Genomic DNA, 25,943 nt, shown 5'->3' with positions numbered 1-25,943 from the left:
GAAATCAGTATTCAACAAAATCCAAGAAAATTTACTTAGCATCTACTTTGTGTCAGGTACTATGTTAGGCATAAATATGAGTAAGACATATGGTTTTGTTTTGTTTTGTTTTGTTTTGTTTTTTTGAGACAGAGTCTCGCTCTGTTGCCCAGGCTAGAGTGAGTGCTGTGGTGTCAGCCTAGCTCACAGCAACCTCAAACTCCTGGGCTTAAGCGATCCTCCTGCCTCAGCCTCCCGAGTAACTGGGACTACAGGCATGCACCACCATGCCCGGCTAATTTTTTTTCTATATATATATATTTTAGTTGGCCAGCTAATTTCTTTCTATTTTTAGTAGAGACGGGGTCTCGCTCTTGCTGATCTCGAACTCCTGACCTCAAGCGATCCACCCGCCTCAGCCTCCCAGAGTGCTAGGATTACAGGCGTGAGCCACCACGCTCGGCCTAGACATATGCTTTTATAAATGAAAATAAAGCATGGTAATGGGATACATAATAATTCTATTATAATATTTTTAAGCTAATAAGAATACAACAGAAATTTAAAAACTAAATCAGCTAAAACCCAGAGTTACAACTAGAGATTTATGTGTGTTCTCTCCAATGTGACAACAGCTACTAAGAGCAAGAAAGATGAAGGTAGATCCTCAGTGACAGTTTACTTCTCTCTCCTTTCCCTTCCTCTCGATTCTCAGTTTTATAGCAAATCATCTCTTACATACATAAGATACATTTTGAATTGTTTCAATTGAAGTTTATGCTCAGACATTTTTCTACTTTATTCATGAAAACATTAGCTACAATCCTAAATTCCAAAGGAAAAACAAACCAACCCCAACAGACAAAACTTTAGTATCTGAAAGTTTTTGTTAGCACTTTTTTGTCTCTGGAAGTAAACCAGTGTATCTACCAGATGTAGAAACCATATCTGTATATGCTAATTGAAGTGTATTATTAACTTTCTTATTAAGATAATTTATAAAGACTATCTTATTCTTACTGAATTATCTAAACACTTGACAAGAATTTATTTTTGATCTGCATTTTCCAAGTAATTGCCTTGATTTTGTATTATCTATGGAATATAATCTGGAATTTTCTTAGAGTAGGCAGATACTTATCTGTAAGATTTTGCTATAAATATGAGGGCAAGAAGGTAGTGATACAAAGGTGGCAGATCGCATTGAAAAATATGCGTGGATGCGGAGAGACAGGAACACTCATACACTGCTGGTGGGACTGCAAACTAGTGCAACCCCTGTGGAAAGCATTATGGAGATACCTTAAACAGATTCAAGTAGACCTACCATTCGATCCAGCAATCCCATTATTGGGCATCTACCCAGAAGAACAAAAGTCATTCTATAACAAAGACACCTGTACCCGAATGTTTATAGCAGCACTATTCACAATTGCAAAGATGTGGAAACAACCCAAATGCCCATCAATCCACGAATGGATTAGTAAACTGTGGTATATATATACCATGGAGTATTACTCAGCTATAAGAAATAATGGTGATACGACTTCTGTTTGGTTCTCCTGGAGAGAGCTGGAACCCATTATATTAAGTGAAGTATCCAAAGAATGGAAAAACAAGCATCACGTGTACTCACCAGAAAATTGGTTTCCCTGATCATCACCTAAATGCACATCGGGGAAGGATACCAATTGGATATCAGACTGAGATGGGGGGAGGGGGGAGGGGATGGGTGTATGCCTACATGATGAGTACATTGCGCACCGTCTGGGGAATGGTCATGCTTGAAGGTGCTGACTCGGGAAGGTGGGGAGTGGGGGGAGGGGATGGAGGTATGACTACATGGTGAGTGCCAGGCGCACTGTCTGGAGAATGGACACGCTTGAGGCTCTGACTCAGGGGGATGGGCGGGACATGGACAATGTATATAACCTGAGCTTTTGTACCCCCATGATGAGCTGAAATTTAAAAAAAAAAAGTATATTTAAAAACAGATACAATGCAATATGGTTAGCTATTTTCATAACTTTAGAGAGCTGTGTCGGATTGGCTGTTCTGTAGTGTTCTTGTTCTGATGACCTGTGACCAGGAATATGGTATTGGGTAAAGTTTCTATGACAGGCATCTTTTCTGAGACTAATAGCCACAGCATTAAGAGTTTTAAAAGCCCCTCTCCTGTGGTTTCAATGAAGTCAAAGAAAGCTCTCCTGACTGCTTCTGAAAGAGGATGTGTAATGAAACTGTTTCAAATTGCTCAACAGCCTGGCTAATCCCACCTGTCTCCAGTCCCATACTCTGAATCCATATTTTTCTCACTGTGGTAAGCTTTCTACTTTTCAGATAGCAGTACTTACGTTTGGAGTGAATTGGTGCTTCTATAATAGTACAACCATGGCTGAAATGTGTCTCATTATGGATACCCTTAATTCACTTAAAGTCTATTATTCCTTTTAGTGATTCAAAGCTTCAAATATTTCAGTGGCAAAGAAAGAGCATTTCACATTCAGAGGGGATATCCATTTACTTCTTGGGTGCCTTGTGTGTCTAAAGAAGAAAAATATGAGATTACATAAGATGTATACTTTTTCTGTGATATTAATCATATTCCCATATCTAAATTCTTTAATAATTAATTTTATTGTTCTTAAAAATCTGAATTTTTTTTAAAACATGCATATTTTTCAGCACCACATATTCATTATTTGGTTTTAGATACTAGTCTATCCCAAATTCAAAACTGTGGAAACTGAACTAACATGACCAAAATAAAATAGTCCTGTATTTTATATAGTAGTGCTATATTGCTTAGCAACATTTTGTTCTTTAGCCTTTTTTTTTCCCCTCCTGGGAGTTTGGTGCTTATGTGGAGAGTTTACAGTCAATGTTTACTTGACTTGTTGTCTTTTCTAGAGTGACATTGTAAATAATTTTAAGACTTTGATTGAGTGAGAGATGTGAGCTCTGTTTTCTTTTTTCCTGTATGATATACACACGTTATTTTCAATCTCATTTCTATTAAATAAGTACAGGGTAGCCCACAGTCCCCTTATTTTAGATACTACTATTTAGATATTATTTATTTATTTATTTTCTATTTGTCTGGAGTAAATGTTACTTTTGATATATGAAAGATGAGTTTGTTTTATAAATTAATAATGTAAATAAGATTTTTGCCAACAGTTAAAAAGAAAAAATATTTGAATGTCTAAAACACTGGTAAGAAAGGGAATACTGTAATTACTTTAGTACACAGTTTTCCTGGAAATCTATTAAAATTGGTCTAAGCAAACTCTAATTATGAACTTCCGATTAACACTTGATTGAGTTACTGAATATAGTTGAAAGCAAAATAAGTTAATTTAGTAAAGTGTTCTGAAATTTACTATTAACAATATTTCAGGATAAGTTACATCTTTATCCTATAAATATAGATTAATATATTTCTGTACATTAATGTTTATTTTAATGTAAGTGTGCTGAAAAAGTATGTGTTAACTTTTAGTTTAAAAGTTAATTATACAGATAATATTCTTTTGTTCTCTCAGGGATAAATCATCATTAAAAACTATTAATGTAACTGAAACATCATTGGAGTTATCAGATTTGGATTATAATGTTGAATATAATGGCTACGTAACAGCTAGCACCAGATTTGGTGATGGGAAGACAAGAAGCAGTATCATTAATTTTCAAACACCGGAGGGGGGTGAGTTATTAAGGATGTAAGCATTTTAAAAGAATATTCTGCTTATAAAATATATTAATATCAAAATGTATATTAAGCCTAATATCCATAATAAGTTTGATGCAAAATCTCATTTTGATCACTTTCTAGCTTTGTGATGTTGGGAAAATTAATCTTGCTGTGCCTCAATTTCCCATTGGTATGTGGACATAATATTGTATCTACTTCACAGGGTCTTTATGAGGATTAAATAAGTTTATATTTGCAAATACACTCAACACAGAACTTACCTGACACATAGTAAGCATTTAATGCCTTTGTGAATTGAAACAACATAAAATGCATGAAATCAGTTCTCTGCCTATGAGCCTTATTATTTAATATTAAAATTCAAAGTTAAATTAGAATTTCATGTTACATATTCTATATTAGAAATTTTTTATAATGTTGTTTTCAAATCCAGGGCAATGGGTTTGTTTTAGAGCTGGAATAGTATGTTGTGAGTAAGAAATCCATCTGTCCTCTGCTTAAATATTACTATGGCAAAGTGGTAAAGACCCAATGAGTCTCATGGATTTTATTTTTGACATCTAAATTGATGTAATTTCTAGTTTAAAACAATTATCATAACTTTCACTTATAAATGTAGGTAAAATTCAGGACATTTCAAACATCCCTGAAACCACAAGTACAGTTTTTTTGTTCAATTGTTTTGTTCGTTTTATAGCACCAAGTGATCCTCCCAAAGATGTTCATTATGTAAACCTCAGTTCTTCATCAATAATTCTTTTTTGGACACCTCCTTCAAAACCTAATGGGATTATACAATATTATTCTGTTTATTACAGAAATACTTCAGGTACTTTTATGCAGGTAAGAGCTGAGTTTTCTTTCAGTTCTTTATTTACATCCTTTAGTTTTGTTGTTAATACAGAGTTGCCATGGTAGAAGAAATCATTTACCTTACATTGATAATTATGCACAGATATATTTTATAAAACTCATATTGACATAGAAATATGTGATGTAGAAATGTCAGATATATTTTAATCTTTCTCTTTCTCTGTCTCTCTTTCTCTTTCTCTCTCTCCCCACCTACCCTCCCTACACACATATATTTCTATTTCAGCTTCATTTGTATTAATAACAATGAAGCTGCCATCTACTTTAAATTCCGTATATAAAGGTGGTCCTCAATTCTACTTCCTCCAAGAAGTGTTCTCTAAAGTGTTGATCATTCCTCATGGTTATTTATTAGCTTAAAAAAGGCTCATTTTGTTTGAATACATTATAAATAGTTTTAGTGTTTTGATGAGTTTATGTGTTTTTCTTCAATTTTAAAAATGTTTTCGTTAGCAGGAAAGGTTATTGTTATAATAATGATAATAGCTTTTATTATTAGTATCAGATATAATGAAGACCACTATGAAGGTGGTTGTTCAATTTGTGGTATATAAGGTTCAAGGCTTGCACAGTTTGCAGATGGGCATTTTCTGGGATGTGAGTGATGATGGCTATGAAAATAGCTAAAATGCTTTTAATTTAGAGAAATATCTACAATTTTTCAGCAGAATTATATTTCTCCAAATTAAATGTGTTACAGAACTCTAATATATGAAAAGGATAAAATTGGAGTGATTGTGATTGAATCAAATATGGGGAGAGTTGGAACATAATTTGAAAACCAGTAATTTATAAGAAATACTGCAATTTACAGAATACATACCTTCCTGGTAGAAATTATTGACTGCATGTGGATTGTGACTTAGGCAATTCTTATTTCTTTGTATCCTTTTTAGTAAAAGGTAAATAGAGATAAGTCTTAGAAATTTTAAGTTACCTAATCCAATTTGTGACTGAACCCAAGTTTAGTCAGTCACTGGAGTTAGTTCTTGTGAGTGACAGCTTCTGAATAAGTCTTTAGTACAGCTCTAGTGCAATGTAGGCTAATGAATAGGGTAAGAGCAGAACTTTGCAAGCTGTCTCGGGACTAACCCAGCAGAGAGTAAAACAAAGTCCAGAGGTCAATTTAGTGTTTACATTCTGCCCTCTAAATGTTGTATAAGTGCAACAGTTTAAAACTTCATGCCAAAAAGAGAACAACTTTAAAAAAGGCATGTAGATATAGAAATATAAATGTAATTATCAATAAAGATTTTTTTAACAAATGCCTTAAGAGCAGAAGGTAAAAGAAGGATTTAGTTTTCTTTTACTCTGTACATCAAACAGTTTTTTGCCGTTTCTTTTTGTCCTGTTTTGTTCAGGGAAGAGAAATGGGAACTAGTGAGGCAATTTATTTTTTACCAAAATGTTGTTTATAAACTTAACAATATGTTATTATATTAATAGAAGACGTTCAAATTGGAGATTTTTCTTCTTTAATACATTTAACGGAAACATTGCAAAATTATTTCAGTAGTTCAAAATCTTAGCAATAGTTTTACCTCTGTACAATTTAGGTATGGCTTTTACATGATTATATTTTGGTTCTCGTCCACATTCAAATAATAAAATATAAGCATCTAAGTATGATTTCAACATGATCTTCTAAGCCTACTTATTCAAACTTTGGTGTGTAATATGATTCCGTTTGCAATTCATCTGTCTTAGAACATGTTATCTTTTATTAAATAATCTTAAGAATGCTTTTAAGTGTGACAGCTGCAAGAGGGCACGGGCTAATGATGTTAAAACATTTCAAAAGTATAGTCTCATATTGCTTGAAGTTCATCCATCCTTTAATTTATTCCTATAGTTAATGTTAAAAATAGCATCAGTGTCTTCACTACTTAATTTTCTATTTTGGATTGGTAGAATAGAAAAAAATCCTCAAAATGAAAATTATATAGCAGAATAGGTGTGTAGTATTTTTATTATTCCTTCTCTTCCTTCCTCTTCCTTCAGAACTTTGTAGAATAGCTCATTCATGGTATATCATATTGTCTCTTTTCCAGATATCTGCTGCTTGTCTTAGTTTCCTTATGCCATTGCAAACACTTTGAAAAATAGGGTTGTGTGACGTATGTCTCTCTCTCCCCTGTAGTCCCATGGAACTGTATCATACATAGATTTAATGCTCAATAAATATTTTATTTGCAAGAAATTATTGCAATAGACCAACATTGTTTTCAGTATATAGTTATAATTTTGGAGCACTTTAGTATGTAGTAAAGTGATCTTTCTTTCTTCTTATCTTGGGACATTTAATTTTTTTGCTACTACTTGAAAATCCACATTGTTCTTCCTTCAGTTGTTGCATATTGCATTTTGTACAGCATATTAACTTTTCTACAATTTTATTTCTACCCACTCATGTCATATCTCCTCAGTGTGCCTGGCATAATGTCTTATATAAAAACAGTACTAAATGAATACTGGTTCATTAGTCAGATTTGAAAACCTTTTATTAAATACCTTCTGACTGTATTTATATAAACTGAGGAGTAAGCCTTAATTGGCTAATTTTGGCCAAAAGATATTTTGTGCAAAGACAAATAGAGGGATAAAATAATCATCTGGATAACTGATCTAATTTTGTAAATTTGTTACATGTCTATACATGCTAATTCAAACACCCAGCAGGAATTTCTGGTGTGATTCAAATAATGTGTTACTTATTAGTCATCAAGGTCATAGGTAATCACAATAAATTGTATAACAAAAATCAAAATTTACATCGAAAAGCTACACTAATACTTGTAAGTAGTGCTTTATATAAGCCAGTTGTTCCACATGTGAAGTAGATTGGAAGGTATTAAAGTTGATGGATCATATTTTCTGTGAGATTGTTATATTGCTTTAACTTGTCTGTTCTCAGTAAGTCACCACAAAATTGAAGTAAATCTTTTATTGTGCTCACTCTTTGTTTTTCCCAAATACTAGCAAAAGAACCACAAAAATTTCCTGAATTTAATTTGTTGATAAACTTCAGAAGCATGCTAAATATAAATTTAAACAAATTGCTTATCCTGTCTTATTCATTTAAATGAAACAAATTACCATTTATTGTTTTTTATTGTGTGCTGGACATGGTATTAATTGCTTTATGTTCTTCATGTTATCTAATCCTCAAAAGTTGCTTGTGAAGTGGAGATCATTATTTCCATTTTACAGTTGAGGAAAGAGAAGCTTTGAGATTAGATGATTTATCCAGGATCACACTGTCAGAATTTGAATGCAGGGCTATACAACTCAAAAGGCTTCATTTATTTGGTTTGGAATAAGTCAGATTATTCTGTGTAGATTGATATTTTTATAAAATTATACATACTAATTGCCTGCACTTTTTTAAAATCTATTTTTCTTTTATTTTAGTATTCATTTTGTTTGATTTGTGTTTTATTTTTAAAATTTGATGAGAAAGAAAAGGAATTATGATTGCATAAATTCCCTCATAATTCAGAAAATGTCTTGGGATAAATATAATTAGGAAACAGGCAAGAGGATTTAAAACTTTCTCTTACTCTCACCATCAGAGAGTGCATATAACAGCCTTCCCCTTGCTCCCCATAATTGTAGAAAAAAGAGGACCCACAAAAGGGTAAATAATAGCAACTATTTAAGTTCATTGAAAGAGGTAAACATTTTCATAATTCCTTCATCATTAATGGGAAGAAAGAAAATTTTTCTAATACTCCCAAACTTGTTTAAAATTAGCCAATGCTTTGAAAACTGCTTGCATACTTCATTAGGAAAATTGACACTAGTTAGCACAGTTGTAGCATTTCAGTTGGCCACTTGACCTTAATTGTTAGCTTGGAGTTTTTACTCTTGGAGTTTTACTCTTTGCTGTTTTGTGTATTGGCTTTGTAATAAAAACCACTACCATCTATTCCTCTTTTAGTACCAACATATTTCCAGTTTAATTATTGCAATAAAATAATTATGTTCTATGTTGATTTTCCTAAAAAGTGAACATATTAAAATAATGAGACAATCAATTCATGGATAATATTTTTATTAAAAATGTTCATGCATACTAAAAAAATACATTCTGAACAGTTAAAACAATATGTTTATTTTGCAGAATTTTACACTCCATGAAGTAACCAATGACTTTGACAATATGACCATATCTGCAATAATAGATAAACTGGCAATATTCAGCTACTATACATTTTGGTTAACAGCAAGTACTTCAGTTGGAAATGGGAATAAAAGCAGTGACATAGTTCAAGTATACACAGATCAAGACAGTATGTAAACAAAAAGCATTTACTAATCTTTAGTAGGATTAATTTAAAATTTTATAATTATTTAAGAAACTTTTTCTATTTGTATGTATTCTTAGTAAAATATACATTTTATTTAGACACACTTAACTATTCATTACAGGAGTTTGAAAATGCATTTAATATAGTTATAAAACTTGCAATAATAGCAGCCTCTTCTCTTCACGAAAACTGCTACTATCTGTTCATAAAAATTCTGTTGCTTTTATTGCTTTCAAAGATATCACAGCCAGCCAGCTAGTTATGGGCATGAAAAATACTTCTGTATATACGGATGAATTTTTTAATAGTTAATATACTTATCTATTTGCTTTAAGAACTTTTAAAAATTTTCTAGCAACTTGTTTCCTTTTCAGACTTTGAATCCACATAGGACTCTATGCAGCACTTTTATTCTTACTGTGTTTGTGACTAATATATTCAAATTATCTTTTTTTAACTCCAGAATTTTCTTGTACACAGCTTCTGAAGCATCCTGTTTGTGCTGAGTATTCAGAAAACTAATGACTGAAGCTCTTGATGATTTTTAGGTTTCAGCTTTCAGAATACAATAAGTGGATCATTGCCCATTTCTCTTGAAGTTGTTTCTATTGTCTGTTTGTTTATTTTGAAAAAGATTAGTCTCTTATTGAGAAATGGTAGTGACCTAAACTTCTGCTGAGAGTAAAATTTCATGTTTATTATCTGAAGATCATAAACTGACAGACACTCTACGCATGAGAACGAATGTTTTCCTTATTGTTGGAACAATCTTTTGAATCATTGACAAGTTGATCAAAAGAATATGATATGATAAATATGTGGAAATATGTATTTGGAGAGTCTTTAACAAAAAATGTTTTAGTGCAATCTATGGTCAGTATCATTTTGGGCATTCCTAAAATGCAGATCTCTCCCAAGATTTTTGCCAACCTATAACATTGTTATCAGATATATTTAATTATAGCACCATGCATAGTAAGTGCTTACTGTGCACTGCTCCAGGTGGATGTCAAATTTACATTAATAGAGTCTAGTGTTACAATACAACTAATATCTTAGAATTAGAACTTTTATAAGTGATTTCTCTACTTATAAAAATTTGGGTTGGTAGTCTGGTGACTAGAGAGATTTTGAGGTAGATATTGGAAATGCTGTTCCTATTGTCTTCTTCTGACTACCAGCATGACCGTGGGGAAGTCACTTAATGGTTCTGAGCCTCAGTTTCCTCATATGTATAATAAAGATAATCTTTAGAAGAAAGAAACTAGAACTAAAATGAGTGTTTATATAATGTAAATTATCAAAATATTTTAATATCTGAGTATACATACACACATTCGTACATACATACACACACACACACACACAATCTCTATGTAGTGGGAAAGAAAAGCCTAGAGAATATTATTTAAAATAATTCTCACATATATTAAAGATGACAGGGTTTATTCTGATATATTTTAAAAATCATTATTTAGAAGATATTTTATAATAGGTGTTTACCACATCTGCATTTAAATGATATTAAGAGCTGATGATGTAATAGATGTCATTTCAATAATTATACTCAACTTGTGAATTTAAATTTTATTTAGGGTAACTGATAATTTTTTATTTTGCCCATTACCTATCATAGTACCTGAAGGGCTTGTTGGAAACCTGACTTACGAGTCTATTTCATCAACTGCAATAAATGTAAGCTGGGTCCCACCTGCTCAGCCAAACGGTGTGGTCTTCTACTATGTTTCACTGAGCTTACAGCAGACTCCTCGCTACGTGAGACCACCTCTAGTTACATATGAGAGAAGCATATATTTTGATAATCTGGAAAAATACACTGATTATATATTAAAAATCACTCCATCAACAGAAAAGGGATTCTCTGATACCTACACTGCCCAACTACGCATCAAAACTGAAGAAGATGGTAGGCTAGACCCTTTTATTGCCTATTAAGCAGATTGTTGTTCTTTTCTTTTATATTACTTTCTCACTGGAAACATTACTTTCATAATTACATAGATTCTGTGTGTTCTAAAGTAATTATTCTTTCAATAAACACAATAAACTCACTTAAAATTAGAATAATCTACTGATAAAATTAATTCCCACTATGATTGAAGCCTCTTCTTTTTAATGCTAATTCGCTTTTGTTTCATTTAATATTCTTTTTTTCTTTTATAGTCCCAGAAACTTCGCCAATAATCAACACTTTTAAAAACCTTTCCTCTACCTCAGTTCTCTTATCATGGGATCCCCCAGTAAAGCCAAATGGTGCGATAATAAGTTATGATTTAACTTTACAAGGACCAAATGAAAATTATTCTTTCATTACCTCTGATAACTATATAATATTGGAAGAGCTTTCACCATTTACATTATATAGTTTTTTTGCTGCTGCAAGAACTATAAAAGGACTCGGTCCTTCCAGTATTCTTTTCTTTTACACAGATGAGTCAGGTAAGCGGAAATCCACATTTCTTCAAATAATTTCACTGTTGCAGCACTTGCTCTCTCTTTTTAAGGAACAGCATGGAAAATGAAAAGATGTTTGCTTATCTGTTTGTAACAGCAAATGATTATTCATCTACTTTTCTGAACCTTTTCTTTTTGTTTAAAAGAACTTCAGAATTGATATTTCGAGTTTCAGAATTACATGTCCTGTTTAAAGATTCTTTAGAATTACTCTGTTCCAAGTACAAAAACATAATTACTTATTATATTTGTTTCTGAAATTAAAATATGATTTTATAAATCTTTCTTAATGAGTGACTTCAAGAAACTAGAATCACGGTGCTATTTTTATGCTGAAAGTTTTATGAATGTAAGTTTTATAATGTGTTTTCCTGCAGTGCCTTTAGCACCTCCTCAAAATTTGACTTTAATCAACTACACTTCAGACTTTGTATGGTTGAAATGGAGCCCAAGTCCTCTTCCAGGCGGTATTGTTAAAGTGTATAGTTTTAAAATTCATGAACATGAAACTGATACTATATTTTATAAGGTAGGTTGATATGACAGTATGTTTATTTCAAAAACTCAGAAATCAGATTAAAATCTTTTGACACGTAGGGAGAAAATGGACTGCTTTAAATTAAACAAGGACAATCTTTTAAAAATTGTTTTATTTCCTACAATTTAAGGATGCTTATAGAGAACACGAGCAAACAATGGCCAGATAGGTAAGCTGAATACTTCATAGAATAATTTACTGAAATTCGTAACTTCTAGATAACTACAATTTAAGAAAAAATTGCATCATTTTGTTAATGCTGAAAAGTATACAGTATTTTTCTGGCTTATTTAAAACCTGTTGTAAAATGTAATATATTTTTCTATCTATTGCTAATGGAAGTACTAAGCAGATCTTTTTAACCTTTTCAGAAAAGTATTTATACTGGACTTCTGGTAATTGTTCCTGATAGCATGTGATCCTATACTAATTGGTCTTTTAAGATAGATCCTTATTCTTTTACTTTCAATACTAATTTGCTTGCAATACTAAACACCCTTTCCTTCCTTTGTTTTTAGAATCCAGAATCAGTGAAAAATACCCAAAGAACTGATGTAACAAAGAGTCTCAAATGTACATCTATGATTTCCGGCCTTTAATTGCCAAAATATGTTATAATTAACTAGTATTTGTGAAAATTTTCTTATTTTTTTTCCAAAAGCAAATGAAGTCCTGGAATATTCTTATTTAGTTACAGCAAGAAGAGTGCAAAAAATCTGCAGTAAACATTTTACCCCAATGTTCTATATATTATAATTTATGACTACAGCATATCATTTTTATAGCAAATGTGGCTTACAAATTGAATAGGAGAAATCAAAAGCAGTGATTAACGTTATGTCATTAGGAGCAATGACTGTCTTTCTGGAAACCAAGATATTACTTTAAAATCTGATAGGCTGACTAGAATTTGAATTATATTACTCCATAAATGTGGAATCTCTTTCCCAGAAGTGTGAAATTATATCAATGACACAAAGCTTCTAACCCTCTAATATCTATCCCTGGTTCAATCCTAACATTTTTCCATTTTTTATTAGTTTTGTCTGTATGAGTCATTGGGAAATAGACATCAAAAGGAAAAAAGAATCCTTTTATTAAAGTAGTCACATTCTTAGGATAATTGTGTATGTGTATTCAAGTGTGGATGTCTATATATAGTTGTAACTCCTCAAAACGGCAATCTCTAACACCCTTATCATACTGGTAAAACAAGGGCTCTGACATCAGATTACCTGGTTCACATCTTGCCTTTGAGACTTACTGTGCATATGAGAAGTGTGTTAGCTGTTTTTGCTGTTATTGTACATAGTTTAAAAAAGAAAAAAACTATTCAGCACCGAATAGCACTAAGCATGAAATAACAGTATACCATTATGTGAATATAAGAGTAAGCTATATTCTAAGATTTGTAAACAGTTTTCTCAAGAGAAATGTACCATTAGTATCTCAGTAGTAGCAAAAATGCAATCTATACCATAAAATATTAAGTATATCATTTTGGGGGCTATAGCTTTATTTTTTAAAAATCTATTTTTTGTGACTCCTTTCTACATCTGTTTTCTCTTTCATCAGTTTTCATAATCTCATTTTCTTTCAAATTCCTTTAAATATACTCTTATGCCACCTTTTTTCCTGTCTTAACATATGATTTACAGTATCTACCTTCCTCCCTCTGTTTAGCTTTCTCTCCTAGTGTATTCTATTTCCCTTACTCTTTCATCTAACACTATGTCCCGACAGTATCAGTTTCTATTATTTTCTCTGTTTTTGTATTCTTTTTCATCTTTCAAATTATATGTGGGTTTGTGAGGCAGAATAATTCCAGAACCACTCCTGACGTTACTGCCGTTCCCATCAATCCACTGTGGCCCACAAGACAGTGAGATCCATAGGTAACTCAAATGTGCTGAAAGAAATTATTTATTTAGTACAAATTAAGTATTCATGACTCATGTCCCTCTTTTACACCATACTCTGGTGCAAATCTGTTCACGAGCCAATGAGCTACTCTTGTGCTTATCAGGATCTCTTGCATTCAGTCATTTCTCTGGGGACTATCCCTTCGTAACCAAAATCAAAATTCACTTGTTTTGTGTTTAATTTCTCCTCATTTAGTGATTATTTATAGATTCCTCTAGTTAATATAAAAATTCCTTGATGGCAGATACTATGTCCATGTGTCTTTATAATCTCCAGGTCACCTAGCAGTAAACCTTGTAAATAGTTAAGTAGGAAACAATGAAAAAAAAAAATAGGGAGATTTTGTAAGTCCCTAAAGTATGTCAGTGACTTCCTAGAGATTATTTAAAAATAGGATTATAATTGTAAGTACCCCAAGAGTTAATATTCTTGCTAAATTTCTGCTACTGAAATGTTTAATAAATAATCAATGTGGTTTGTATTTTGTCAGATATAATATTTTTAAACTTATACCACATAGGAGATAGATATTCCTCTTTTTCCATAAGGATAATTAACTGATCTTAACTGCTCTTTTGATTAGGATAATTATATATGAATGAAAATTTTATACTTAATGGTAAATTTTTCTATGAGAAAGCATATTCTTCCTTGGGCAACTGTGATACTCTTTTGTTCTTTTCTCATTTTCCTAAGAAAGTGTGTCAAATTAGAAAGTTAGGAGTTGTCTGAGAAAACTCCCAATTTAAGCTTCATGGAAACAGAGGTTTTTTTTTTGTTTTTTTTTTTTTTTTATTAACTCTGTATTCCCAATGCCTATACACAATAGCTGAAGAATAAATTAATTTACACAGGAATGTGGTGGGTTTAAAAAAAATCAAAATTTAGATGAATTCAAGAAAAATCACGTATCTCTGACCACCCATAAGTTGGATTTAAATTGGAGATTTTGGCCGGGTGCGGTGGCTCACGCCTGTAATCCTAGCCATCTGGGAGGCCGAGGCGGGTGGATCGCTTGAGGTCAGGAGTTCGAGACCAGCCTGAGCAAGAGCGAGACCCCTTCTCTACTAAAAATAGAAAGAAATTATATGGCCAACTAAAAATATATATAGAAAAAATTAGCCGGGCATGGTGGCGCATGCCTGTAGTCCCAGCTACTGGGGAGGCTGAGGCAGTAGGATCGCTTAAGCCCAGGAGTCTGAGGTTGCTGTGAGCTAGGCTGACGCCATGGCACTCATTCTAGCCTGGGCAACAAAGCGAGACTCTGTCTCAAAAAAAAAGTAAAATAAAATAAAAAATAAAAAATAAATTGGGGATTTTAATTTTAGCAAAATTAAAGGAAATTACAAGTTATAAATCCAAGTAAAAATCAGGGAAACAAAATGAAAACAAAATACTCTAATTTTTTAAAAAATAGCAATTATGAGATTTTTCAGGGCAAAGACAGTACCTTGTTCATCCTTGTGTCATATGCTGAGCACACCCTGTGGTACAAAACAAATGTTAATATTTGTTATATTTTAATTAAAACTATCCATGCTTACTAAATAATAGGTTAAATATGAGAAGGAATAACTTGTATGTATTAAGATATTTCTTCCAATGTCAAACAAATTATTTATAATGCATTGTGACTAAGATTTTTTTTTCTGCTTTTCAGAATATTTCAGGATTTCAAACTCAAGCCAAACTTTTTGGACTGAATCCAGTCAGCACCTACTCTATCAGTGTATCTGCCTTTACCAGAGTTGGAAATGGCAATCAATTTAGTAACGTAGTAAAATTCACAACCCAAGAATCAGGTTAGACACAGTTTTTGAGTCTAAAATGTTTCATTTATACTTAACACATTTCCCTTAACAGATTTCTCAGTTTATGTGATAAAATATCATTATTATTAAGTAATGGACTATTAAGTCCACTCAAAGGAGAGTTGAATTTCAGTGTTTTAAGTTTAGGTCAGGTCTTGTCTGAAATCATATACTGTATGTATGCTTCTACATATATATTTACATGTGGTTTTTCTTTTTGAACTGAGGAAGTTGAAATAAAAGACTAGTTTCAGAACAAAGTAGCCTCCTAGATATCTGTGAAAATTACTTAATTCTTAGGACTATTTGAGATATCTGAGGGAAAAATGGGAAATAAACTAGCTGTCACTTTTAACTGGTTAATTTATATATGAAGCAATATCTGTCATTTTCTTTAGGAAGATGAGTTGTGACATTTGAAAAGCATGAGTCATTGCATAAGCCCTCTCCTTGCCCATCGTCCCACTGTGAAATGTCATTGGCCTAATTCACCAGCTGCTTACCTACGGTGGCACCAACGTTCACGTACCATGGCTTGCCTTTGTGTGCATACCGAATAGTTTTTTTAATGACATATTTCATAGTTGCTTAGAAATGTACTTTTCCTTCTCTTAACGGGGCCAATCATTTTAAGACACTTCTTCCTTATTTATTTTTTCTTTTTGTCAATGTTTATTGAATGGGCACAAGATCCTGTTCTAGTCATTTCTTCTTAGCCCCTCTGGATGCACTTCCTATTGTTTCAGTGAATTTCTAAATTGAGATTAGAGACTGCTCATTGCTAAATTAGTCATTTTTGCATATCTGTAGCTTTCTTTTTTCATAGTGTGGCTATAAGACAGGCTAAATAAATAGAGTTTATAATAGATGTAAGTGCATACCGGGAAGTCAGTATCTAGAGTTGAATCTGAGCTCCATGACTTACTATTAATAGTTGTATACCTTGGCAAAGGCCCATGACTCCTCTAAGCCTCTATATCCTTAACTGAAAAAAAGCACACAACAGTAGCAATCTCATAAGGCTGTTGTAAAACATATTTGAAAAGGCCCATATGAAGCACTTAGTAGAGTGTTGGATGCACAGTAAGTGCTCCATAAATATTTCTGTTGTCACCAGTCCCATGTTACAGATGAAGAAGCCATGACTCAGGCAAATTAGATGAAAAGGACCTTGAGGAAATTAGTGAAGAACTTGACTAGAACATCAGTCTTCTGACTTCTAGTGAGGAGTGGACATGGCTGTAGAAAAGACATGTTGCAAATGAGTGATAGTATGTAAAAATTTTTAACCTATAAAGAAAAAACATTTTAAAGGTATTTATATATGAAGGTAATAAAAATTAAGGCTAATCTTGTAGAAAGTGCTCTGTAAACAAATAAATATTTTTATCAGTAAGACAAAGTTATACTATAAAATTTTATGCTCTGATTGTTTAAATAAAGAATATTTTCATCTTTAAGGGTTATAATATCCCTGGCTAATTATCTGTTTGGAGGTTCACAGAGTTAGGGAAATAGATGTCCATAAAATCCAGGTTTATAAACTAAACTTAAGCAAATTATCAACTGTCTTGTGTTAACTTATTTTATGAAAATATTGTTATATGTTTTTGAAAATAAGGAAGTGAATAGTGATATTTAATTGTCAAAGCCCTTGATCAGCCCATAAATTATTTTTTCTTTAATTTTATATGTTTCTTAAGTGTTCTTCATTAGTCGATGCCTTTATTTTAAGAAGAAGAAAGGTTTGCAAGAGATCCAGGGAGAGAGAGTATTACAGGCAAGTTAGAGATTACCTGAGTATATTTTGAGTCACTCTGTTTTGTGTAATAGTAGCAAATTACTTTCTTTCAATGCTCATTGTTTGTAATCCATGAATTGACTACGTGCCAATCTTCTTCTACCATTATCTTTTTACTGGGTCAAGAAAAGTTATCCTATTAATACTAACATTAGAGGATACTGGATAATTGGACATTTGTGTGGGAAGTAACCAATCTCTCTAATGTGCAGTCACATTGGTGGGCTAGGATATTGCTTTTCAACCAGGTCTACAAGATATAGTGGACCTCTGAAAAATTCTATTACTTTCAAGTAAATTCAGAGAAATTCTAGGAAAAAAAAAAAGTAGGACCCTTTCCTCCAATGACTTCTAAAAAGGTACTGAAGGAGGAGGTCTTCTAAATTCTTCCAAAGCAGACATCCAAGTATAAAAGTAGGACCTCTAAATTGGTTATGGGTTTCCCAATACTGTGAAGCTTGGGTATACCACATTAGGGAGGCACCTACAACTGTGTTTTGCATAAAATGGTTCCATAGTTGCTTCTGAGGGGTGTTGAGGATATGTTTGCTGCTTGGACCTAGGAAAATATTTAGTGACTGGTTCAATATTGTAAGGATGAATGAGATAGCATAAAAAATGGGTCCACAGCCATTTGATTCAGTGTCTGTTAAGAACTTTTTAAGCATACATTGAAAAGCTGACATATTAAATTTTTATTCTGTCTCTACTCTTAAACATGATTTTATTTACCACATAATTCAATCACTTATCTGCTACATGTGTATAGATTTTAACTTTGGGCATATGTTTATCTCTTAAGTTCCAGATGTTGTACAGAATATGCAATGTATGGCAACTAGCTGGCAGTCAGTTTTAGTGAAATGGAATCCACCCAAAAAGGCAAATGGAATAATTACGCATTATATGATAACAGTTGAAAGGAATTCTACAAAAGTCTCTCCTCAAGATCATATGTATACTTTCGTAAAACTTCTTGCCAATACCTCATATATCTTTAAAGTAAGAGCTTCAACCTCAGCTGGTGAGGGTGATGAAAGCACATGCCATGTCAGCACACTACCTGAAACAGGTAACTAATGTGAAACAGGTAATTACCAGGAAACATTGAACTAATTGTGGATTGTGTCATACATTTGTCAAAACAAGTAGTAATCTTTATAGCCCATTTATCTAAAGATATAAAACACACATTAAAAAATACAGCACATGCTTTTTTAATCCCCTGTGTTACCTGAGTACCAGCTGTGATTTCTTTCCACAATATTGGGAGATTGAAAGGAGAGGGACAAAGGAGGGGGAGGGGAATCTGCTTTACTGTGTTTCTCCAAATATAAAACCCAATTTATTGAATTTTGCTTTATCATAATTTAAAAGAAGGAATGAAAGTGTAAACTTTTCAGTATGTATTTTGTTCTTAATCATTTTTATTAAATCCTAGATGCTTTCCTGAACTCTAATGGTTGCAGTATCAGACTCATTGTCATCTATTTTCTTCCCTGTATCATAGCCTTTATTTTTTATGTTGTTTGAGTAAAAATATCCAGATCACTAAGCTCTAGTCAACAAGAAGAATTTCTTACTCTCCATAATAGTGCTCTATGCTGCGTCATAATATGCTTCATCCTTGTACTTTCTGCCTTATTCTACCTGCCTATATAAATAAAAATGTAAATCTTTCCTGAGACCATGACTTCCCAGGTTGTGTGTGCCTTAATGGGGACTGTGGATATTGGTATAATTGTTAAAGTCTCGCACATCCAGATCCTTTATCTTGGAATCATCTTTCAACCCTTCTCCCCTTTTGAAATCCACATCACCTAATGTTACTGCATGTTTCTATCCTTGAGGCTGTAAACCTAGAACTTCAAGACAAAGTCTGCCTTCTCTCCAATTTCAGCATCTAATTTAGCATTCTTTCCATCTCATCCTTCCAAGACAACCTTCCTTTAGACTACAGTGTTTCCCCTTTCCAGGCTGGAATGGTTGTATTTCAACACCACCATCTCTTGCTCCCTAGATTCCATACCATGTCATTGTTATTCATTTTCCAGGAATATTCCTAACTTTGAGAAGACCTCACTGTTGTTTTTTCCAAGATGCTGGCTGCTGAATGTTGCTAGGAAAAAACAGAAACGGTTCTACTTTGTTCACCTATAAATTAGTTTTCCACAACTGCCTAGCTGCTCTGTAATCTTCTATGTATCCTTTGTTTATAGAAAATATATTTATACTCCCTGTACCATGGAAAATTTTGCTTTCTTGCTGAATCTAGCCTCACCCCTCTATCATATATATTTGATATTATTTATCTATTTTTAATTTTTTATTATTATAGGTACATAATAGTTGTATATCTTTATAGGGTACATGTGATGTTTTGATATAGGCATACAATGTGAATTAATCAAATCAAGGTAATTGGGTTGTCCATCACCTCAGGCATTTATCATTTCTTTGTGTTATGCATATTCCTATTCCACTCCTTTAGTTTATTTTAAAGTATACCCTAACTTATTGTGGATTATAGTCACTTTGTCATACTATCAAATCTTGTTCATTTTATCTATCTATATTTTTGCACTCATTAACCATCCCTGCTTTATCCCTCCTTCCCCACTGCCCTTCCCAGCCTCTAGTAACCATGATTCTACTCTCTGTCTCCATGAGATCAATTGTTTTTAATATTTAGCTCCCACATATGAGTGAGAACATGTGAGATTTATCTTTCTGTGCTTGGCTTATTCATTTAACATAATGTTCTTTAGTTTCATCAATATTGTTGCAAATGGCAGGATCTCATTCGTTTTGTGGCTATATAATATTCCATTGTGTATATGTACCACAATTTCTTTACCCATTCATCTAATGATGGATACTTAGGTTGATTACAAATAGTGCTGCAATAAACATGGCAGTACAGATATCTTTTCAATATACAGAATTCCTCATCTTTGGATATATACCCAATAGTGGGATTGCTGGGTCATATGGTAGTCTATTTTTAGTTTTTTGAGGAACCTCCATACTGTTTTCCATAGTAGTTGCACTAATTTGCATTCCCACCAACAGAGTAAAAGGGTTCCCCTTTCTCCACATCCTTGCCAGCATTCATTGTTGCCTGTCTTTTTGATAACAGCCATTTTAATTGGGGAGAGATGATATCTCACTGGAGTTTGGATTTGCATTTCTCTGGTGACTGATGATGTCAAGAATTTTTCATGTACCCGTTGGCCATTTGTATGTCTTCCTTTGAGAAATGTCTATTCAGATCCTTTGCCCATTTTTAAATCAGATTATTTGATTTTTTCCCATTGGAGCTCCATATTTGATCTTATTACTTATTTTACTGATAACATCAAAGACATTGATTTGCCCTCCTTCACCTCAAAGTTTGTCCATACCTTTATTTATGCTCTCCAGATAACCTCTCTCAGGGCGTCCTTGCCTTCCTTTTTCAGGGATCTAGCTGTTTGTTTTTATTTCAATCTCATGGATTCCCTAGAACATTACTCCATCACTTTATTCTGCCCTCTCTTGCATTTTATATGGTCTCTCTCTCTCTCTTTCACATTCAAATTGTTGAAAAATTTTGACTGAGGACGTGGGTGGAATATCAACTCCAAACATATTTAAAATGGAACATACGTTACATGAAATCTCCTTTTCCTCACTTTTCTGTGCCTGTTCTTAACAATAAATTGGACCTCAAGCCTCATAGTTTTATGTAATTCCTTCCTCTATTTCTCCTACATATCTTATCAATTCAGTGATCTTATCAATGGTCTTATCAATTCAGTTCTTTCATGGCTCTATAATTTGCCCCTTCTTGAATTTCCACTTGACTGCCGCCATTGTATTATATCAGGCGCTTTTTGCTTCTTGCAATTATGTTCTAACTAGCCTTATCGCCAACACTACTTTAGCCTGCCCACAAGTCTCATCTTGCCACCTACTCACTTTAAGTGAATTGGTTCTAACATAGAATTTAGTCCTTGTATGCATTGGCAGTTGAAGTTTATTATCTGAAAAATAAAGGTTAGACATGTAGATGTGGGGATCTGAAGCATAGTGGTGATAAGGAAAGGAACAATGTGCAGAAGTTGGCTCAGAATACTCCAGATGTTTTACTTATTCTCATTGCCTATAAAATATATACTAGAATTCATCACTAGTTAGAATTTTCTTTCTCTCTAGCTTTTCATTCTTGTATCCCTCCATTGCATCTCATATATGTGATGCCTCCAGCCAAACTTCACTTATTTAGCATCATAGAATTAGTTTATTCAACTCAGAAAACATTTATTAAGCATCTACTATGGACTAATAATTGACAGATTCTTTTCTTTAAACTTACCCAATACTTCATCTCAACTTGCTTTGCTCCTTTTAGCTATATTCTTCTTCTCCCTTTCTGTGTCATACAAAATTGTATTCATTCCTAAAATCCCAGTGTAAATGTGACTTCTTTATTAAAGCCTCAATGACGTGTTGAGCTTTAAAACTACAGACTCCTGGACTTCACTCCGGACTTGCTGAATCATAGCCCCAAGGGGTAAAGCCTTAGAATCCACACATTTAAGCATCTCTCCATGTTCTTATGATACTCTGTAAGTTTTGGGAAGTAGTGGAATAGGTTACCCGGAGCTTTTAAGGACAGGCAAACAGTGTCAGAAAGGTCCATCAAGGGGTGACAGGTGTTTTCCCAGTGGGTGGGCAGCATATCATTGCTATGTGGAGTCAGAGAGAAGAAAATATGTTCAAATCTAGGCAGGTGGTCTGCATCAGGGTGGTCTGGCACCAGGTGAAATGGTCTTCATTGTTGGACAGGAGCTGAGTCTTAGAGAACTGGCAAGTAAAAGGCAGGACGATAATTCTAAAGTAAATGAGAGAAGTTCAGGAACAAGGCAGAGGACTCATTATTACTGAGTACACTGGTACTCAATGTGATGGCTTAGTCACAAGAATGAAGCAGGAATTTAGTTAGTAGAACCGAGATACATAATCAAAGTGGCAATGTGCACTTGATATGCAGCCACCTGAATTTAAGGTCCAGGTCCTTGTAATTGGGAATTTGAATTAGATCTTAACTCGGGTTTAAAAGGGCTACATATGTGGAGATTGAAGGGATTCTAAATCAAAGAATTAGGTAGTTACTAGATATACTACCTACTCCCTTACTTTTAAAGACCATTGCTTCTCAGAGTTTGGACTTTTGACTCCGCATCAGAATGTACATCCCTGAGGCCCTGCTCCAGACTTATGGAATCAGAATTTGGGAAGTAGGACTCAGAGATCTTCATTTAAACAAAATATGTGGATAACACAGTGCTTAATTTGGGAACCAGTCAATTCTTCTGTAATTTGCTTATAGGAACCATGTCTTGTCTTTTTTTGTGTGTGTCTATAAACTGAAATTGCTTTATTTCCATTGTGTTCTTAGCATATTGCAAGCCTTATAGAATATCTTACCAAATCAAAAAGGAAAGATGCATATTATTAGATTAGAGCTATAGGCACAATGTCTTTATTTTACTCAGAGTTCTTAGCAGAAAGCCTTGGGCATTGCAGGCACTCAAATGTTTGTAGAAAAAAAGAAATGTATTGGTTTTTTTTTAAATTCATTATTTTTCATAGAGCTTTTTACTCCCTTGCAATATATTATTTTCACATTTCCATCAGGCAAAATTATAAGTATTCTCTCCAAGGCAAATATAAAAATTCTTTCAATTAAGGAAAGTCATGCATATAAAGCATGAGTATTAATAGCTGCTTCAAAGATATTTAAATAATTTTTTCATCGTTAAGTTTTGAGTCTAGTATGTGATTATATTTATGATGATGGTGTTTATTAGGTAATTAATTTGATTTTATCTGGATTCACATGGATTGTTTGTTGATGAGAGGTTAGTAAGAACTGGGAATTCATTGTTCAGAATGGAAACAGTTTTATAGCTGTTTGCAAACTTCGAATTTATGGTGGGCTAAGATTAGTCACAGTGTATAGCCAGCTCTGAGTCACTGACTCCATACTCATTTTTGACATAAAGTGAAATCCAATTTGGCTCACTCTCCCAATGCCTGGTGTCTGACCTTAACATTCCTTTCAGGGATTATTGGGTATTTTTTTCAGTGTAAACTTGGTCATATCTGGACACAGCTACCCATGTATCATGATGATTGAATTTACAAGGAGATTAGTGTTTGGTGTTTAAGCTGGTTCCATTGTTCCAGTCAAACATGTTGGAATAGGACAGAATAGATGAAAGCCCTCAAACTTGGTAATTTTAATAGCATTTTATATCAAAATATATCAAATGTACCAATAAAAATAATATAGCAAGTCCATGTGCATGGAAGACTTAACTTTTAGAACCTCTAATTGGCTCAAAATACATACACTTATCTATATTAATATCAAAACTTAGTAAATGTCTTCAGTTACTATTTAGTTTCAAAAACTTGATCTTTTTTGTAAAAGATAATTTTGCAGTTTGGGTTCATTCAAAACTCTTCTAAACTCCATAATTTAGAATCAAAAGAGAAACATAAGCTACCTCCCTCAGATGCTGAAAAAATTGAGGGAAAATAAAATATGTAGTTGTGGTTTTTAGGAGTGTTCTTTTCAGCAGTGATTTCTTTATTAGCTTTTTGTCCAATGGGAGGTGTCAGACATACGCAGGGACCCAATGAAAATCCACTGAGCTTGCACATATATTAATGGCACAGTATGATTAACTGGGAATGTGTTCAATTTCCCTGTTTTTTTTTTCCTGCTCTTGTTTCATTTAAATATCCCTATACTATTTAACAGCATGTACGTAAACTCTCAATCCTCTTCTGCAAAGCCTTGACCATCATTCCCTTAAAAACTATTTAAGAAATGTATTTGTTATGCACTTTATTGGGAACACTGTTTTGTGGACTTCCCCAAGCAGTGCACATATCACTCAGCAAACTAAGATTATGGTTAAAACTGATCTCTGCTTACCAGTTTAATTTTTAAATAAAATATTTATATCATTTATAAGAATTTATACCATTCTTTTATACCATTTAGTAGATTGAATGTGGGTGGTAAAAGCGTTTCTCACAGTTGCAGATTAATTCAAAAGTTCACTTTTCTTTGTCTGCATCACACTTACATTGCTCTCCTCACACATCTCCTGAGCTGAGATGAGAAGTCAAAGATGCAGGAAAGTTGCATGATACCATTTGTTCTTAAACAAGTGAATTAACACATTCTTCTTACCAGTGAGCAATTGCTTAAAGCACAAAAGACATTATAGTTGCCTGTCACAAATCAGAAAGAAAGAACTATTAGTATTGCTAATCTAATAGAAATTCAGGTGTTATAAAGTATCTTTCAAATAGACTTACTAGAACCAATGACCTAAATGGAAGAGGATAAGATGGTATATATTTGTCTTGAACCTTGAATTTCATAGGCAGGTATACTATTTGCTTAGTTTGTCTGATATAGAGTAATAAAAGTTAAGATTTATAAATATTCCTTTTTTGTTTTTCCTCAATATGGTATGAGAAAATGCCAATTGTACATATCAAAGAACATTCTTCTTTCTATTTGAAATATCTTGGATAATGGGGTTAAACAGATCAGAGAAGATTATGGGTGGGCTAAAGCATTCATGGTAAGCTACCCTGTGGCACCCTCACCATTCATGAAAATAGTGAGACTGATAGATAAAGGAGAATCAACAGGAATTTCAAGATATAGCAAGAGAAATTAATTACATAGTTGAGAAAGAAAGGTAGTATGAGGGATCAGGCTGAGACAGAAGCCTGACTAGAGTGGAGAGTATTAGAAAGAGTATAGGAGGGAGGGTTGGATAACTTTACTTGCTCTGCTCAGATGTAGATACTCCAAAATATCTCTAAACCATCTAATGACAACAGCTATTTATGAGTATTACCTTATTAGAAGGTATTGACATCCATTTAGATTAAACTCAGAATTTTTTTAAATAAGCCCTAATTTTTTTATATTAAAACCAAAACAATTTAATAGAACTTCTATGCTCTCTTTTCCCTCCCCTCCCCTCTCTTCCCCTCCCCTCCCCTTCCCTTCCCACTGGCATTTTGTAAAATGTGGTCCTGAACAAGTTGCAGTGTAAAAAGAAATGTATACTTAACTTCCACCTCCTCAAAACAGAGGCTACTTTCTGTTCCTTAACCTTGGGAATAAAGTGAAAAATAATCTGTGAGCAACCTTGGGCAGGGGGTTGCCAAAGCAAAGCTCAAGCAGCCACACACAGATACCTCTTCAAAGAATTTGAGGGAACCAGGCCAAAGAAACCAAATTCGATTTTTAGTGACCAAAACAAAGGTCAAGTGGCTCTTTCCAAGGAACAGTGCCATTGAGGTCTCACCTGTACTATGCTTCCCAGCAAACCCTAAGGCTCCAGCTGCAGGAGAGACTTTTTACCTTTAGAGGTTCAATATCCTGGGAGCTCTTTGATTGTGTGAATGAGATGAGCAAAGATTCCATGTGGGTGTT

General features: G+C 33.3%; 1 protein-coding gene across 1 annotated transcript in view; it reads left to right on the top strand.

Moving 5' to 3' along the window:
- The window catches only part of PTPRQ (protein tyrosine phosphatase receptor type Q), a 189,965-nt gene that overhangs the window by 57,535 nt on the left and 106,487 nt on the right, over positions 1-25,943 (top strand). The window contains exons 18-25 of the mRNA XM_045553305.1: positions 3,525-3,685; positions 4,392-4,537; positions 8,691-8,859; positions 10,514-10,804; positions 11,062-11,337; positions 11,730-11,881; positions 15,474-15,615; positions 18,228-18,497. Coding sequence (XP_045409261.1) covers positions 3,525-3,685; positions 4,392-4,537; positions 8,691-8,859; positions 10,514-10,804; positions 11,062-11,337; positions 11,730-11,881; positions 15,474-15,615; positions 18,228-18,497 — 1,607 coding nt within the window. The remainder of the gene's footprint in view (positions 1-3,524; positions 3,686-4,391; positions 4,538-8,690; positions 8,860-10,513; positions 10,805-11,061; positions 11,338-11,729; positions 11,882-15,473; positions 15,616-18,227; positions 18,498-25,943) is intronic.

Source organism: Lemur catta, chromosome 6 (assembly GCF_020740605.2).
Source record: "Lemur catta isolate mLemCat1 chromosome 6, mLemCat1.pri, whole genome shotgun sequence".
NCBI lineage: Eukaryota > Metazoa > Chordata > Mammalia > Primates > Lemuridae > Lemur > Lemur catta.
Note: the sequence above shows the minus strand (reverse complement) of the source record. Positions and strands in the feature narration are given on the sequence as shown.